The sequence below is a fragment of the Setaria italica genome, chromosome IX (genome assembly GCF_000263155.2).
Source record: "Setaria italica strain Yugu1 chromosome IX, Setaria_italica_v2.0, whole genome shotgun sequence".
Lineage (NCBI taxonomy): Eukaryota > Viridiplantae > Streptophyta > Magnoliopsida > Poales > Poaceae > Setaria > Setaria italica.
Window position 1 is genome coordinate 23,568,849 of NC_028458.1, and position 15,372 is coordinate 23,584,220.

Below are 15,372 nucleotides of genomic sequence, written 5' to 3' on the forward strand. Positions count from 1 at the left end.
GGTTCGGCCGAACCTGGGCTGGGCCACCTCGCCACCGCCTTTGTGTGGTGGGCTACTGGTGGGCCTTAGTCATTTCCCTTGTGGACCCATGCTAGATTAGACTGATTTGTTCTGGCATGTGGGCCCTCTTATCCATCGTGTACGTGTCAACTGTTCTTTACTGTGTTTCATCCGTGTTTGCGCACGTTTCCTGTCTTGTACAGACTTGTATCCCTGAAATCACTTATTTTCCAATACATGTGGAACTAGTTTATTGATAACAAATATCTGAGTAAAAATGTTAGTTTTCCTTTATTCTTCGAGTAGTGTGGCAGTCGGATTTGTGTCATAAGGATCATCAACAAACTCCCTGAAGCTTGCCCTTTGCTCATCCTAAGCAAAAGCTGACTTAGGTTGTTGATTAGGAGTTGCTACAATGCCTTCTTTCTTCCATGTACCATGTGTACAACAAAGGATTCTTCCTTGAATTGAATAAGTTGGCATTGTCCACCCTTTTTACCTTAGTCTCATGGGGCTTTTGGATTTTTCCTTGTCTTAGGCGGTTCCAAGATAGAACGGTTATATAAAATCATCATTCACTTACTCCTTGTTCAACTATCTTTCCGAAGTTTTTTTTTCATAATTTTTTGAATTGAAAACAAGTTCCTCCTATGATGCTCTCGATCGCTCAATGTGTATAGTCCTCACCAAGGCATGAATTGCCTCTTTTTTCATCTTACATCTAGTAGGCTTTTTTTTGTGGGGTTTTGGGTAGGATATGAAATGAGGCATACTTGCATCACATAATTTTTTAAAGTCAAAGAGCGGATCCGAGGAGGTGCAAGTCTTACAATCTGATCAAGAAGTGCATGTGTGTGAAATTTTTTTGTGAAAATTTATTTGTACTCCTTTTTGCATGACTCCCTCTTTATTTCTTTTTGAATACGGGCTATCCTTTCTTTTTCTTCTTTTCTGTCTATCTTTTTTTCTCTCATGCTTTTGAGCATGGATATTTATTTCTTTTCTCTTCTTCTTCTTTTTGCATAGCCCATATCTTTTTGCATGATGAATTTAGGGGAGTCATGTCATAGGGATGGAGTATATTTATATGGATGGAAGGCATGTTTTTGTGTAACTACGAGTGTAAAACTTAGCATGAGTATATGTGGAGTGTACGTGATCTTGATCATGAAAGCATGATGAGAACCTCTCAAGGGTCACAACAATTTGACAATGCTCAATCTGATAACAAGCAGCATATGTGTACGGGTTGTGCAAAGTAACATCATATGGCTTTGGTAGGACATGTCATCTTCATTGAGGAACTTTATTATTTTTACAATTTTTTTGAAAATAAAACTCCAGATGTCAAGTTTTACTTGGAACAGGATCATGGCAAAGTCTATTGTACCATATCATATCATGCAACAACTTATACTTAGATGTTGCACTCACAACCCACAAGTTTCGAGCTTCTAGGATGAACGACAGCCAACAAACTCAATACTTGGGAGAATACTAAGTTGTAAACTAGGCACATGAAGGAAATAGGGCAGAGCAACTATTCATCATCCCAACAAGGAAGAACTAAAACATTTTTACTACACATATGAAAGCAAGTAAAAATTTTTGTTCTTTTTGTCATATGCAGATTTTTTATATGCAGAAATAGGAGATGAAAAGATACACGATACAAGTTACCACTCTTGGGGGTGTCCTCCACCAAGCTTGTGTCGTACATACATCTATGGGCCCACCAGAAGGTTTGGACAGTCCTAGATACAGGGCTATACACTGATACGTGTCAGACATGGAGATCACGGTGCAGGATGGCGTGGTCTATGTGGAGGACAAGAACGAGTTAAGGATTAGCAAACTACTTGTAGCAATTAGAGTAGGACTCACTAGTCCAATCAGACTAGTATTCTTGTAAACAATCGACCTATAACCCTGCCCCCGGCAATATAAGGCGAGGTAGGGACCCCCTCCAAAGAAGGTTCAATCCAATACAATACAACCAACATACAAAACATAGGGTATTACGCAATCTAGTGGCCCGAACCTATCTGAATCGTGTGTTTGAGTTCACCATCGAGTTCTTGATCTCGGCAAGCCCCACGCTCTAAACACTACCTCGGGGACCCTGTCGGTAAGTTGCCGGGTCTAAACACCAACAACTTCTTCTTTGCTTACTGGCCCGGATGGAAGTTGTATCCCTGAGAACGGAAGTAGGCCTATAGGTCGTTGTGGCTTTGTTGTAGCAAGGTGTTGATGGTGTTGAAATGTGTGTTGACCTGCTGCTGCCATGTAGCGAAACCCTGGATATGTGTGTTAAGAGTGTTCTGAATTTCACCTGTTCGGACTTTGAGGTCGTTCATCTGGCAGCTAAGATCCATGCACCGAACACTAGGGGCGGACCATTGGAGCTGGAGGAAGTGTGATGTCTGTATGGTCCTCGCTCCTACTCCTTGCTGCTTGCGCTTTGCCAGCCCGAGCCTCCAACTTCATGCGGTTGTGGAGGTTAGTTCCAACCTGGTTGATACCCAAGTGCAAACCCTGGCATCTGCCCAACTGGAACCCACCCTACCTGGTACATCTGCTGCATGACGTGCTGGGATTGCAGGGGCTGGTACTGTGAGGTAGTGGCTTCGTTTCTGGACCTGCTCCGAGTTACCCTACCAAAGACATTTCTCCTGCAAGCTTCCTCTTGTGACCTTGAATAAGATATGCTTCATCAATGATAGTGCAGGGCATTTGAATGAACGGAACAGGTACACCATCTAACACCCCGATTTTTGAAGCAATGCAAGTAATTAAAGAGGTACACTCAATAGGACCAGTCATCTTCAAATGTTTAAACCACTTAGCAATCATAGGCTTAACAGGGGAAACTCTAATCTTCTTAATCATGGCAAAAAGAATTTTAAGCTCATCATTACGAACAGGCCTAATACCTTCCCTAGGGAAAAGCGATAAAGCAAGCCACTTATGCATCAACCTCAAGGATTATGAATATCATTGTAGTGAAGAGAAAACTTGCCAACAATGACTTGACCAGAAATGCTTCCAAACGGAATGGCGGTTAAAATCATGGACAGCTTTGTCAAAGTTGACTATGAAATTTATATGAAAACCAAGAAGTAGACTAAGGTTCATCCAAGAGAGTTGGTATTCCCTTCCGAAGAAACGAAAGGATATAGCATCATCTGTTCCTTACAACATCAATAGGAATTGGATGGTGAGGAGGCGGGAACCTTTCTCAGAAATGGGCATGAAATCATTCCATCCAATTGTATGCCAAACATTAGCAAAGTCGACATCCATACCTGTGCTCTCAAGGAGCTCCGAGTCACATGCTTGTGTGTGGGTGAAGACTCGGTCCTTCATGACGGCGTAGGCTTGTATTTTACGATCACCGTGTAGGTCGAGAGGTGGTCCTTCCACATCTATGGCTTGTGGTCCGGAGTGCTCTACTTGTGGCACCTCCTCCTCCTGCATCGGGCTTGGCGTGTAGTCGTCGGAGTGGTGCGTGCTTGCGCTTCTGCGGGAGCAGCTTGAGCTTGATCTCGTCACCTTCCTGAACACGCTGGAGAGCTTCTGTCCCATTCTTTTCATGGTGGATGGTGTACGAACACAACTTGCACACGGGTTGTATTACCAAAATTAAAATGAACTCTTACCCATGAGTTGCTCCACCAAGGTTGTTGATTATTGCAGCAAAGGGATTGAGAGAGAGAGGTTTCTTGCACTTGTACTTGAGTAAAAACTCAATGAAAATCCAAGAGCGAAGAGAGGAGAGGAAGTGAGTGGATGGAAGTGTTGATGGATGAACAACAGCTTCCTCTCGGCCTCTATTTAAAGAGCAACGCAGCCAGGTCGTTGGGAACTGACCAAGGGCAATGGCTAGGAGCCGTTGGGGTTGGTGGGGCGCAGGAACCATTGGGCCTGGTTTGGCTAAACCAACAGTTCGGCCGACCCCTAGTGGGCCCCGCTAACTGCCAGCTTTGGCCCACGGCCCCCGAACGGCTATATGGTGACATGGTGGGAATTCCCAACCAAAGTGAGCTCCAAAAATGCTCAGAAATATTTTTCAAAGTATTTTGCTCAAGTCAATTTGTTACTTTTGAATTTTCAGAAATATTTATGAAAGGCAAAAAGGACTAGAAATTAAATATGAGATAACTACCGATTTACCTTCGACAAGGGCTCACCATTTTTAAGTCCGTTGAGCGGGACTTTCTTCGTAGCGTTTTAGCTCCTGGACAGGGCATCTGGTCCATGAGAAGAAGACGTGGATGACTATACGTCCTTCACCTTCCATACCCTTCGAGTTTTCTTTGAAGTTGCAGTTGGAGGTGCAGCTGGTGCCTTCTCAAAAGTTGGGGCCTGTGCTTTCGCCTTCCCCTTGTACTTCCTTGTCTTCTTTTGGTCACTAGGATTTTGTCTAGGGTCTACCAGGTAGCATTCCTCTTTCTTTGTTTGAAATCTGAACATCTTATCTTTCTGTCCAATGCAGAGCTGGATTACTCCAGATCCGACATTGATCTTTGTCTTGGCAGCATGTAGGAATGGTCGCCCAAGGATGAGCGGCATCCCCAGGTCTCCAGATGTGTTGAAGATCACGAAGTCCACAAAGGCATAGGAACCTTTGATCTCTACCGTTATGTTGTATAATATTCCCTCGAGGTAGCGGATCGATGAATCGGCTAACTGCAAGCGAATCATGGTAGGGAAAATGATAGGGTTGTGTAATTCATCAAGCATAACCATGGGCATGATGTCAACACTTGCTACAAGGTCACAGAGGGCTCAGTCAACGTGGAAGTCCCACATTGAACAACTGATCGCTGGGTACCCTAATTCTTCATTCTTAAATGTTGATTCTTCCCATGAGTTTCTTCACTGATGCCTGGGTTTCCCTACATAGTTAGTAGCAAGTAGGTTCTGAGATGGGTTGCTCCATCTAACGGTGACTGCACTCACGTTTTATGGTTGCCCCAGGATTTTTCCAGGTCCAAAAATAGGAACAACAACAACAATTTGAGCTAATTGAGTTTCGATCATTTTATTAAAGCTCACTTGATTTTCAAAGGCTGAGGAAAGACTTTCAATTTTTACATTGATGCTTTCTAATCTTTTATCATTAGTAGCAAGCTTTTTAGAAAAAGATTCGTTGATTTTGGCTTGGCCAAGAACAAGATCTTTTAAGGAAGGTTGGTTTGAAATATAATTCGAATTGAAATTACCATTATTACCTCCATGATAGTGTGGGAGCGACTAGTTCCATACTTGACCTCCTTGAGGATGGTACTTGTTGTTGTTGTTCATGTAGGCGACATCTTCTCAGGTCTCGGGGCAGTCGTTCCCTGAGTGTCCTCCATTTCCGCAAACCTTGCACGTGAGGTGCTTGTCCAAGGCTTGGATGGGTTTGAGCATTAGTTCCTAGGGCTTCTCCCGTTCATCCATGCACTTGAGTAGGAGATCTAGCTTGGCGGCTAGCATGTCCGTCTCCTTGGCGGTGTGCATGCCTCACGTGCGAGGTTGGAGTCATTCTTCACTCCACCCCTAGTTGGACACCATCTTCTCGACAAGGGTTGTAGCCTTGGTAATAGTGAGGTTGAGAAAGGCTCTTCTAGCAGCAGCATCAAGATGGGCTTGTGCTGATGTTGTTAGCCCATTGTACAAGCTTTGGAGGACGAGCCAGTTGTCCATCCCGTGGTGTGGGCAGACAAGTATATACTCTTGCAGCCTCTCCCACGCGTCTGGGATCGTCTCCGTTCTTGACTGCTGAAAGCTGGAAATCCTTCTATGAAGGGCATTTGTTTTCCCCAATGGGAATAATTTGGCGAGGAACACCGTGGAGCATTTTGCCCACATGTTGACAGCATCCTTATCCTTATAGAACCACTGTTTCGCCCTCCCAAGGAGGGAGAACGGGAACAGGCGGAGTTTGATGGTGTCTTGGGTGACTCCTCTCATTGTGACCGTGTCACAAAGGCCAAGGAAATGTTGGAGATGCTTGTTGGCATCCTAGTTTTTCTTGCCATAGAAGGGGCTAGCCTGCACCATGTTGATGAGGTTCGTCTTTAGCTCAAAGCTCACATCCCCCAAGTCAACGGCAAGGCCAGTGGCCACGTTGTCGGTGGAGGGGATGGAGAACTCACAAAGAGTCTTTTTAGCCATAGCCTTAGGTACGGATGGTGCTGGGATGACTGGTTCGGTTGCCGAAAGAGCAATCTGAGGAGGGATGACGTAAGGTCGAACCCTTCTCACAAGACGCTCCGGATTCTCGACGAAGTTGGTCGGCAAGTCAAAACCGGTCATAAACTACCATGTTTTCATCCATCAGGAGAAAACAGAAACAAGTTAGCCTATATAAGCAATGGCTATTCCTTAATCATATGACCAAGAACATGTATTGATAAATCTTTTAACCAATGCATTCCCCAGCACGGTGCTAGAAATGATTGTTGGTATTTCTTAACGTTACGAATAAATCCGCAAGTGCATGGATATACCATTGTAGCATTTCACCTGGAGAGTATTCAGGGTATCGTTATTTATATTTTCCCAAAGGATGGCATTGGTGTAAAAGGATTCATCAAATACATATCTAGGATCATAATGCTTAAGTAAGACAAAAGTTCATATAGTGGTAAGCCATGATAAATATATGAGGGTAACGTGACACACACACAAGCCAATCTCAAGAATAAAGATTAAAAAAATAAGTCTAAGGTTAGCAGGAGCAAGGCATACAAGAGGTCCTTGTAGCATCTATCTATACTAGGAAAGGTCGTACAAGCACATGATTAGAGCTAACTCTAGGCATACATCATTACGGGGAGAATACCCGGCCTTGGTCTGCCAAGGCAAGATATCTTTCAGAACTCCTATACCATACCCGAACATGGGGGACTACAAGGGACGGACAGGGCTGTCACCTTTTGCTGCCTACCCCTCAGACCGTGGGGCATAGTCATATTCGATGGATCCCAACACGCCTAAGCACCACGCTCGTATACGTGATCACTACTCTAGCCCCTCCAGAACCTCGACCATGATGATCGACAGGTATAGAACTAGAGCGAGTTCGAAGGAACAACGAACCAATGCGGTAACTTAGATTCAGCCTAAGCATATGACTATAACTTAGTATAGCATAGGACATGGAATAGCATACTACTCAAATAGCATAATAACCATACACTTTATAGATAGGATACTGACAAGTCGAGTACAAAGCCATACCAATAGCCGGAGGCTACGTCCCCAACTGACCTAAAGTTTAGCTTAGCACTACAAGAGTTTCAGCTCTAACCTAGCTCCACTAACCTAAGGATTACAAGAGTAGCAAGAGAGAGAGAGAGAGAGGCTTCAAGTGTGGTGTGTGTGAGAGGAGGCTCCTCCTCCTCTGTTTATAGGTGTGTAGGGGCGGTTCCCGAGAGGCATCTTTGGGGAATCTTCCTCCACCACCTTTGGGAGTCAACCAGAGACTGCAACGTGGAGGATGAGGATGAGGGGCGCCTGTCCAGGTTTGGCTAAACCCTGGGGTTCGGGATTTGGCTGACCCTGTGCTGGGCTGCCTCACCACCGCCTTTGTGTGGTGGGCTGCCTGGTGGGCCTTAGTCATTTCCCTTGTGGACTCACGCTGGACTGGGCTGATTTGCTCTGGCATGTGGGTCCTCTGATTCATCGTGTACATGTCAAGTGTTCTTCAGTGTGTTTTGTCCGCGTTTGCACACGTTTCCTCTCTTGTACAAACTTCACTTATTTGCTAATACATGTGGAACTAGGTTATTAATAACAAATATGCGAGTAAGAAATGTTAGTTTTCCTTTATTCTTCGAGTAGTGTGATGGTCTGTCAACACTCACCTCTTTGCCGCTGGCAACCAACTAGGTACTCTGCTGGACTTCTCGATTGTTCCCTCTTCCCTCATATAAATCCCACTCCCTCCTCTCATACAGTTACACCACTCTCTCAGTTGCCTAGGGTTTGTGAAGTCAAATCCACCGGTAGCGGGTGGAGCTCCGCGCTGATCCATCTCCGCCCACATCGAAGCAGCTCATCCTTATGATCGTGGGGCGGGGTGAGATCAAGTTAGACCTGTATTTACTCCTTTCGATCGGTAATGAATCATCGCTTGCTCATCCCTCAAGATCTTCTTTTTCTGGAGCAAGCTTAGATTGTTGATTGAGTTCTTGAAGAAGCCTGCTCCTGGGGTCAAAGCATAGCCGGGATGCAAGAAAAAGCGATCGTCCTCCTGGGGTCAGAGTTTGAGTAGTACTGGCATGCTAAATTATCTGGCTAATATTTTGCAAACCCAATTTCCTCAAAAATATTTTGTAAAACCAATATAACTGCTAGCTAATTTACGATGTTTGCAAAGTCACAACTACAGAATTAGTTGCATGGTAGCACAGAATGAACTGTAACCCTACTCCCAAAAAACAGGATAAACTGTAACCCTAACAGATGGCTATCAGGGTCCGGATGGTTTGGTGCAGAGGCGTCAGGAGCCAATCATTGACGATGTTTTGGCTGAAGGTTTTTTTTTTAACGAATGTTTGGCTGAAGTGTAACACCCAAAACAGAGCTTGTTGGCCTTAGTTACGAGCAGGCTTGTTCAGAGGCCAGGTGTATGGATCCTGGGTTCATAAGAGTGCTAATATTCTTAACTACTACTGTATGTCTCTACAAACGAAAAATGCTCGCAGCGGGTTCATAAGGCCGCCGTGCTTCCTGGATTTGTTACAGAAATATAATAGTTACCTGCCAAGTTATTTTTCTTTTCAAGTTCATCTTCTACTGCAATATTGAAGTTACTGTACGAGTTAGCTATGCAGTTAATTATCAGATTCGATCAAAAGCTGTACACGTCCTTACTAGTTTGTGTTTATGTGCTCAGATAATAGTATAACAAAATGTGAAGAAGCAGTATACAAAATTTTGGGATGCAGGATGCAAGGCTGCAATTATCTAAGTAAACAGTATACTATAACTAGCAGTTTAGTTATGAATTTTCAGTTAGTACTTCCTCATATATATGTGATGGCAATCTGAATGTTATGAATTTACAGTAGTTCTATTTTTTTATGCAACAATTGTGATTCCTTTTATTATCTTATACTGAAATTACATTTGTGTCATCTAGGTGATATGGATTTAGGACAAGAAGTTATGGTTGAGGTCGACAGCCGTGATAGTTTGTTAACTGACAAGTCGATCATCCAGGAAGAGAGTTAAAGTTTGGGAATTTATTGATACCGAAGTGGTTGATGGCAAGGAGAAGGCAATATGCAGATACTGTAAGTTTCATTTGTCCTTTGAACCTGGAAAAGTTAAAGCTCACCTCAACAGGCACATTGCGATTCACTATCATGCCATTCCACAAGAGGATAGGGATAGATTCATAGCAACATTGAAGCCAACGTCTATCAACGAGGAAAAGGGTGTCTTTGATCCAGAAGTATTTCGCATTTTGATTGCCAAATATTTTATCAGTGCAGAGATTGCTTTCTATAAAGCTAATGATCCTAATTGGACAAACTTGATAAACTATTGTCAACTTTCTTTTAGAGTTGTTGGTCATCGAAATGTACGCACAGATTATGTTTTGTTTTATGAAGAGGAGAAGTTGCAACTGAGGAACAAGTTCAGAAAGGTGAAGTCCAATGTTACCCTTACAACCGATGTGTGGTCTTCTGACCTGAACCTAGGCTATCTATGTGTTACAGCACATTTGATTGATGAGGAGTTTGAACTGCATAAGAAAATCATAACATTCAAGAAGATTTCTTTCCCATATACATCATATGCGGTACAGGATAGAATTGCCTCATGCCTGATGGAGTGGGAGTTGATTGATCAGCTGTTTACCTTGACATTAGACAATGCCAGTGTGAATAACAGAGCAGTAAAGGACATGCATGATGCTTTAGGTGTTAGGATGTTCTTCAAAGGTGGACACCTTCATGTCAAGTGTGCTACCCATGTGCTCAACATTATAGTTCAGGCTAGCTTTAAGGTAATTTCAAATGCAATTGGAAGAGTGAGGTACATTATAAAAGTTGTTACATCCACACCATGCCCCATGTAGATTTTCAACACAATTGTACAGACTTCAGACCTCAAAGCAAAGTCAGAACTGATTCTGAATGTTCCGTACTGTTGGAATGCTATGTATGTTGTGTTGGATGATGCTTTGAAATATAAGGTGGCTCTCAACAGATATGCGGTACAGCAAAATCACCAAGTTCCAAGTGAAGATGAATGGGCAAAAGCTAAAGCTCTTCATAGTTTTTTGAATCAATTTAGTGAGGCAAGCATCTTATAGAAGTTCGGCCTAGGCAATTTTTCTCGATCCATCGGGAAGCGAAGACCTAATACCCTGAGGCCTTGAACCCATAAAATGGAGTGCAGAGGTGGAGAGGTAGCGACGGCGCGAGCAGACGGTGACGCGAGCGACGGAGCAAGCAGATGCGCAAGTAGCAAGTGGCGGCGCGAGGGAACGATTGGGTGCGTGCTAGGGATAGGAACGAGCGGAGGGAAGACTTACGTGGAAAAAAATCTACGATAGGTTTTCCAATGATTAGGGGCCACCCCGCTCTCGGGCTTCTATGTATTTCGGGATCGGAGAAGATTTTCAGGCTTTATAACTTTAAGGTTCATGACAGTGACAGCCCAATAAACTCTAGACAATAGCAAACGATCCAGTAAATCAATGGAAAGCAAGAGTAGTAAAATTAACATTTCCAATATACTATATTCAATACTTTTTCGAATCTAGTTCATAATTTCACGCAGACTAATCCAACATTTTTATAAGGTAACTAGTACATTCGAAATGTGGAACTAGTAGATTTGAAATGTTGATATCCCCTATGAATTATTCATTTACTGTAGCACGAATAAATATCAAACATTAAAAGATATGTAAGAAAAAATCTGGAGGAAGATGGATAGGATTTCCTCTCCAAACCTTTGCAGGCCTAATACATTTAAACAAAATAAATAGTGTAATTTCTATGCAGCCCCTTGGGAGGTGAAGGTATCCGCACCGAACAGCAATGTGAGTGTGCATGGGAACTCTAACGCATGCACGCTCGAACTTGACTAGACGTTTTCCTAAAAATATACTCACTTCATTTAGAAGAAAAATGTTACTCTAGGATTTAAATTTTATCTCTCAAAACTTACTCTAGATTACTCTGTTATTTTATTCCACATATTTTGAACTCTAGATTACTCTGTTATTTATTAAAGCGATATCCATCTAAGGGCGTCCATTCCAGATAGATGTACATCACCAAGATATCCCGAAGTATGTTTACATATCCCAAGGATACCCGTCGTTCCATATACTACCCGAGTTCCCTGTCTCGGTATCTCATATTCGTTCTCAAAACAAGCAGCATCATTCTAGACGCAATTCTGGAAGTGTCGAGAATGGAGCGAGAGGGATGCGGCAGCGATGATATCATCAGCCTGGCCTCCGACGGCGGTGACACCGTCGTCGTCCCCCCGCGGTGGCGCCCTGGCAGCGGCGGGGCTGGGCTGCGCGTGCCCGCACGCACGGAGAGGAGGCTGCGCGCCGCCGAGGTAGCCCTGCGGTTCGCGGCGTGCGGATTCGCGCTGGCCGTGGCCGTGCTGCTCAAGGTGAACAAGGAGACTCGTGATTTCTTCGGATTGTTCGTGAAGGTGGCGCGGTACACGGACATGCCGTCGCTCGTGTAAGCGCGCTGCCTCCGAGTACTAGTGATGCCATGCACCATCTCCTGTACTTCCTCCATTTATTTTTATAAGATGTGATCTAGTTTAACATGATCTCCTAGATTGCATTTTGATCGTTTATTTACCTTATATTATAGTTATGAACTTATAATAATTGGAGAGTACATTTGATTACGAATTTAACCATATCAAGTTTGTATTATAAAAATAAAAGAAATGTTGGCTAAATTATTAGTCAAAGATTTTAAAGTTTAAATCTTGTTAGGCGTGTGCATCTTATAAAAATAAACGGAGGGAGTAGTATTTAGCATTGAAGAAAATTCCAGGCCGGTGACTTTAGCATTTGGATGCAGGCTCCTGGTGAACACAAACTTGATAGCGGCGTCCTACAACTTTCTCCAGGGAGGGAGTTGCCTGGTGAGCACGGTCAGAGGCAGGCCGCTCGTCAGCAAGCCAATGGCCTGCGCGATCTTCTTCTGCGATCAGGCACGGTGGCGTACCTTGTTTATTTCACTGTCCTTCAATTGTCCTCGATACACATTGGATGATTTCTGATCTAGAACTGATTAATGCAGGTGATAGCCTACGTCGCGCTCTCGGCACTGGCGGGAGCGCTGGTGGCGGCGATGATAAGCAAGCTCGGACAGGCGCAGTTCGGGTGGATGAAGACGGTCCACCTTTACAAGAGGTTCAGCATGCATGCCGCCGTTGCCATCAACTGTGCGCTCGTCGCCGTCGTGGCAATGGTCGTTGTCTCGGCCCTGTCGACGTTCAACCTGTTCCGGTTGTACGGCGCCGGTGAAGGCAGAAAAATATAGGATATCAAGCATATCTTTTTGCTAGTAATTTCTCGAAAGAGAAATGGGGACCGGGGCCTAGATAATAAATGCCATACCGTGTTGTGTTCAGTGAAAACAAGAGCATAATAATATGTAAGTTATGGTAGGAAAAAGTATGATTCATCCTCAGCACCCACGTTGTTCGAGCGGATGACACGGGCAGCCCCTCGCCTACCCCTCAAGCCCACCACCGCTGCTCCCTGCCTCCGGATGCCATAGCCACACCCCGGAAGTCCAGTGAGCGACGAGGAGGGTGGCAGTGGGGCCAACTCTACCTTTCTCCTCGTTTCTTCCTTCCCAAATTTACCCTTCCTCCTTGTCTTTTTGTTTGCTTCGGCAGACTTCGTGCTTAGCGGCCAGTTTCGCATGGTGAGCGCCCAGATCCGTGTGGGGGGTCGCTGGATTTGCACACCGTCGGCGTGTTCCCCTAGGTCCCACGTCTTGTCATGGCAGCATCTACGTTCGGTGTGGGGGGCGCTATGGCATCTCTAGCTACAACGTGCAACTCTCGGCGCTGTTGCGGTGGTGGCGTGGTTGAAAGGATCTTGTGATGCCTAGAGGGGAGGGTGAATAGGCTCACTTCAAAATTTTCCTGAAAAACTTCACAGCGGGATTAGATTTGTCAGAACTTCTGACGCTATGTCAAAACTTCTGATGGGTCAGAAGTTCCGACAGCAGAAAGTGAGCTGAACGAAATTCAAAATAAAACCTGAATCTACTAATTCTGTTTGAATCAAAAGATTGTAAATGAAGTGTATAGACTACTGCAGGTGATAGATATGCAAGGAACCACACAAATTTATTGATTGGCTCAAATCAAGCTTCTAGGTCAAAATGAAATATAGAAACACAACAAGCACTTGAGACAAGGAATTTGTTTACCGAAGTTCACTTCCACAAAGGAAGCTACGTCTTCGTTGAGGAGCTCACAAAGAGCCGGGTCCTCACTAACCCTTTACCTCTCTCAATCAACCACAAAGGAGGATTGAGTCACTTACTATGAATCCACGAAGGATAGGGTGATACAAACATTTTCGGGCACACCACACAAAGAGGGTGCTCAAACGGGCGATGCCTAACCATCTAGAAGTAAGCTTCAAGAGTAACAAACGCGAATCGAATACCGAATATGCTTCAAGTGCTCTTGAGATGAACTTGTTGGATTTCACACTCAAATCCTCAAGACTCAATCCTTCAATCTTGCTCTCACCCAATCCCTAGGTCAAACTCTCAAGGATCTAGCTCAAAAGGGAGTGGGAGAGGTGTATTCAATGCTCAAGAGGTGTTTTGGCTTGGATTTGTTCAGCAGCAATGAATTGGGCGGGAGGGCAGAGGGGGTATTTATACTCGAACCCCCAAAACTAGCCATTATAGTGCATTTATATGCCTGTCGGAACTTCTGACGAAGTTAAATTAAAATGGTTGAGAGCCTCTCCTCGAAAGTTTGAAGAAACTTCCGGTGGCCTTTATCGGAACTTCCGACACAGGGTCAGAACTTCCGATACTGTTAGATTAAATCGGCCGAGGACCCCCCGGTTGGAAATTTCTGAATACTTCCGGACGGTGCCGGAACTTCTGACACTCACAGAATCTGTGAGAAAACAGATGTGCAGGTCTGTGATTTGTGTCTCTCAAGGGTGGTTAGCATCTCAATTGAGCATTTTAACATCTTCAAGCTATCCATCCGCATCCCCCTTTATAATACGGTGTTCTATACTCAAATTAAAAATTAGAAAATATAGAGAAATCTTCTTTTGAGCTCAACACCGTCCTTTCTTTGAAATTGGGGGTGCTTGAGGTTCTTTCCATACACCTTTGCACTTCTTTAGAATTAAAACCTGTCAGTTACTTGATAAAGTCGTTAGTCCCTTAATCATACATGTCATCAACACCAAAACCCACTTAGGGGGCCAAATGCACTTTCAATCTCCCCCTTTTTGTTGATTGATGACAACACAATTAAGGCTCACATGAGAAATATATAAACATTTTGAATCCAACCATATAGGTGGACTCCCCCTTAACATGTGCATGTTTTTGAGATAGAGACGAAAATGGCCTCAAATGCCATTTGCACATATTAAGTGAGTTTCCCCTATATCCTTGCATTCGTGGGGTGCAAAGGTGTGACAAGTATATCATTGTGATGCATATGACAAGATATAACACTTCAACAAAGTGCAGATAAACAATACACCAAATCATGATCACCAAAACATATGAATAAGAGTTTAAAATCACAATAGCATAGCAAATCATAAATAAGTCTTACAACCATAAAGTTCACTTGGCACACCATGCATCACACCACACATAGTCCTTACACGTCCACAAGCCATAAACTAGAAAAACTCAAAAGAAAAGATAACTCCATCCATGGTGAGCTCACTCTCCCTTTGGCATCAAGCTCCCAAAAGGGGAGGCCCTTCCATGGGCCATCACTCATCATCCTCATCGTGGTCCTCATCATCATCATCTTCTTCCTCGTCCGCTAGAGTGTGAACCTCCGGAACGTCTTCTTCTTCCTCCTCGAACATTCTAAAGAATGTGGATGCCTGCCCAATCTCCTCCCAAGGGTTGTAGAAAACTGGTGGAGGAGGAAAGTCCATAGGAGCGTGAAGAGGAGAGTGTGGGATATCATTCTTTACCATTAGCTCCATTTGCCTCTTCTCAATTTTAAAGAGCTCCTCATCCATATGCTTCTTGTGGGCATGGATCTCTTTCGCATTGTGTCACACCATATTGAAGCAAGCAAAGAGGCCTTGGGATAGAAACCTAAGAATCCCCTTCTTCTTAGAAGCACGAGTGGGTGGAGGGC

General features: G+C 44.0%; 2 protein-coding genes across 2 annotated transcripts; both read left to right on the plus strand.

The window, feature by feature from the left end:
* Nucleotides 1-9,141: 9,141 nt before the first annotated feature.
* LOC105915142 (zinc finger BED domain-containing protein RICESLEEPER 1-like) lies at nucleotides 9,142-10,289 on the plus strand. Its single transcript, XM_012849017.1, has 3 exons — nucleotides 9,142-9,223; nucleotides 9,324-10,038; nucleotides 10,199-10,289. Exons 1-3 carry the CDS (start codon nucleotides 9,142-9,144, stop codon nucleotides 10,287-10,289), a joined length of 888 nt encoding a protein of 295 aa, XP_012704471.1.
* A 1,141-nt stretch (nucleotides 10,290-11,430) lies between these two features.
* On the plus strand, nucleotides 11,431-12,533 carry LOC101785124 (CASP-like protein 2U2). The gene is made up of 3 exons (XM_004986585.2): nucleotides 11,431-11,714; nucleotides 12,069-12,201; nucleotides 12,291-12,533. Exons 1-3 carry the CDS (start codon nucleotides 11,431-11,433, stop codon nucleotides 12,531-12,533), a joined length of 660 nt encoding a protein of 219 aa, XP_004986642.2.
* The last annotated feature ends 2,839 nt before the right edge of the window (nucleotides 12,534-15,372 follow it).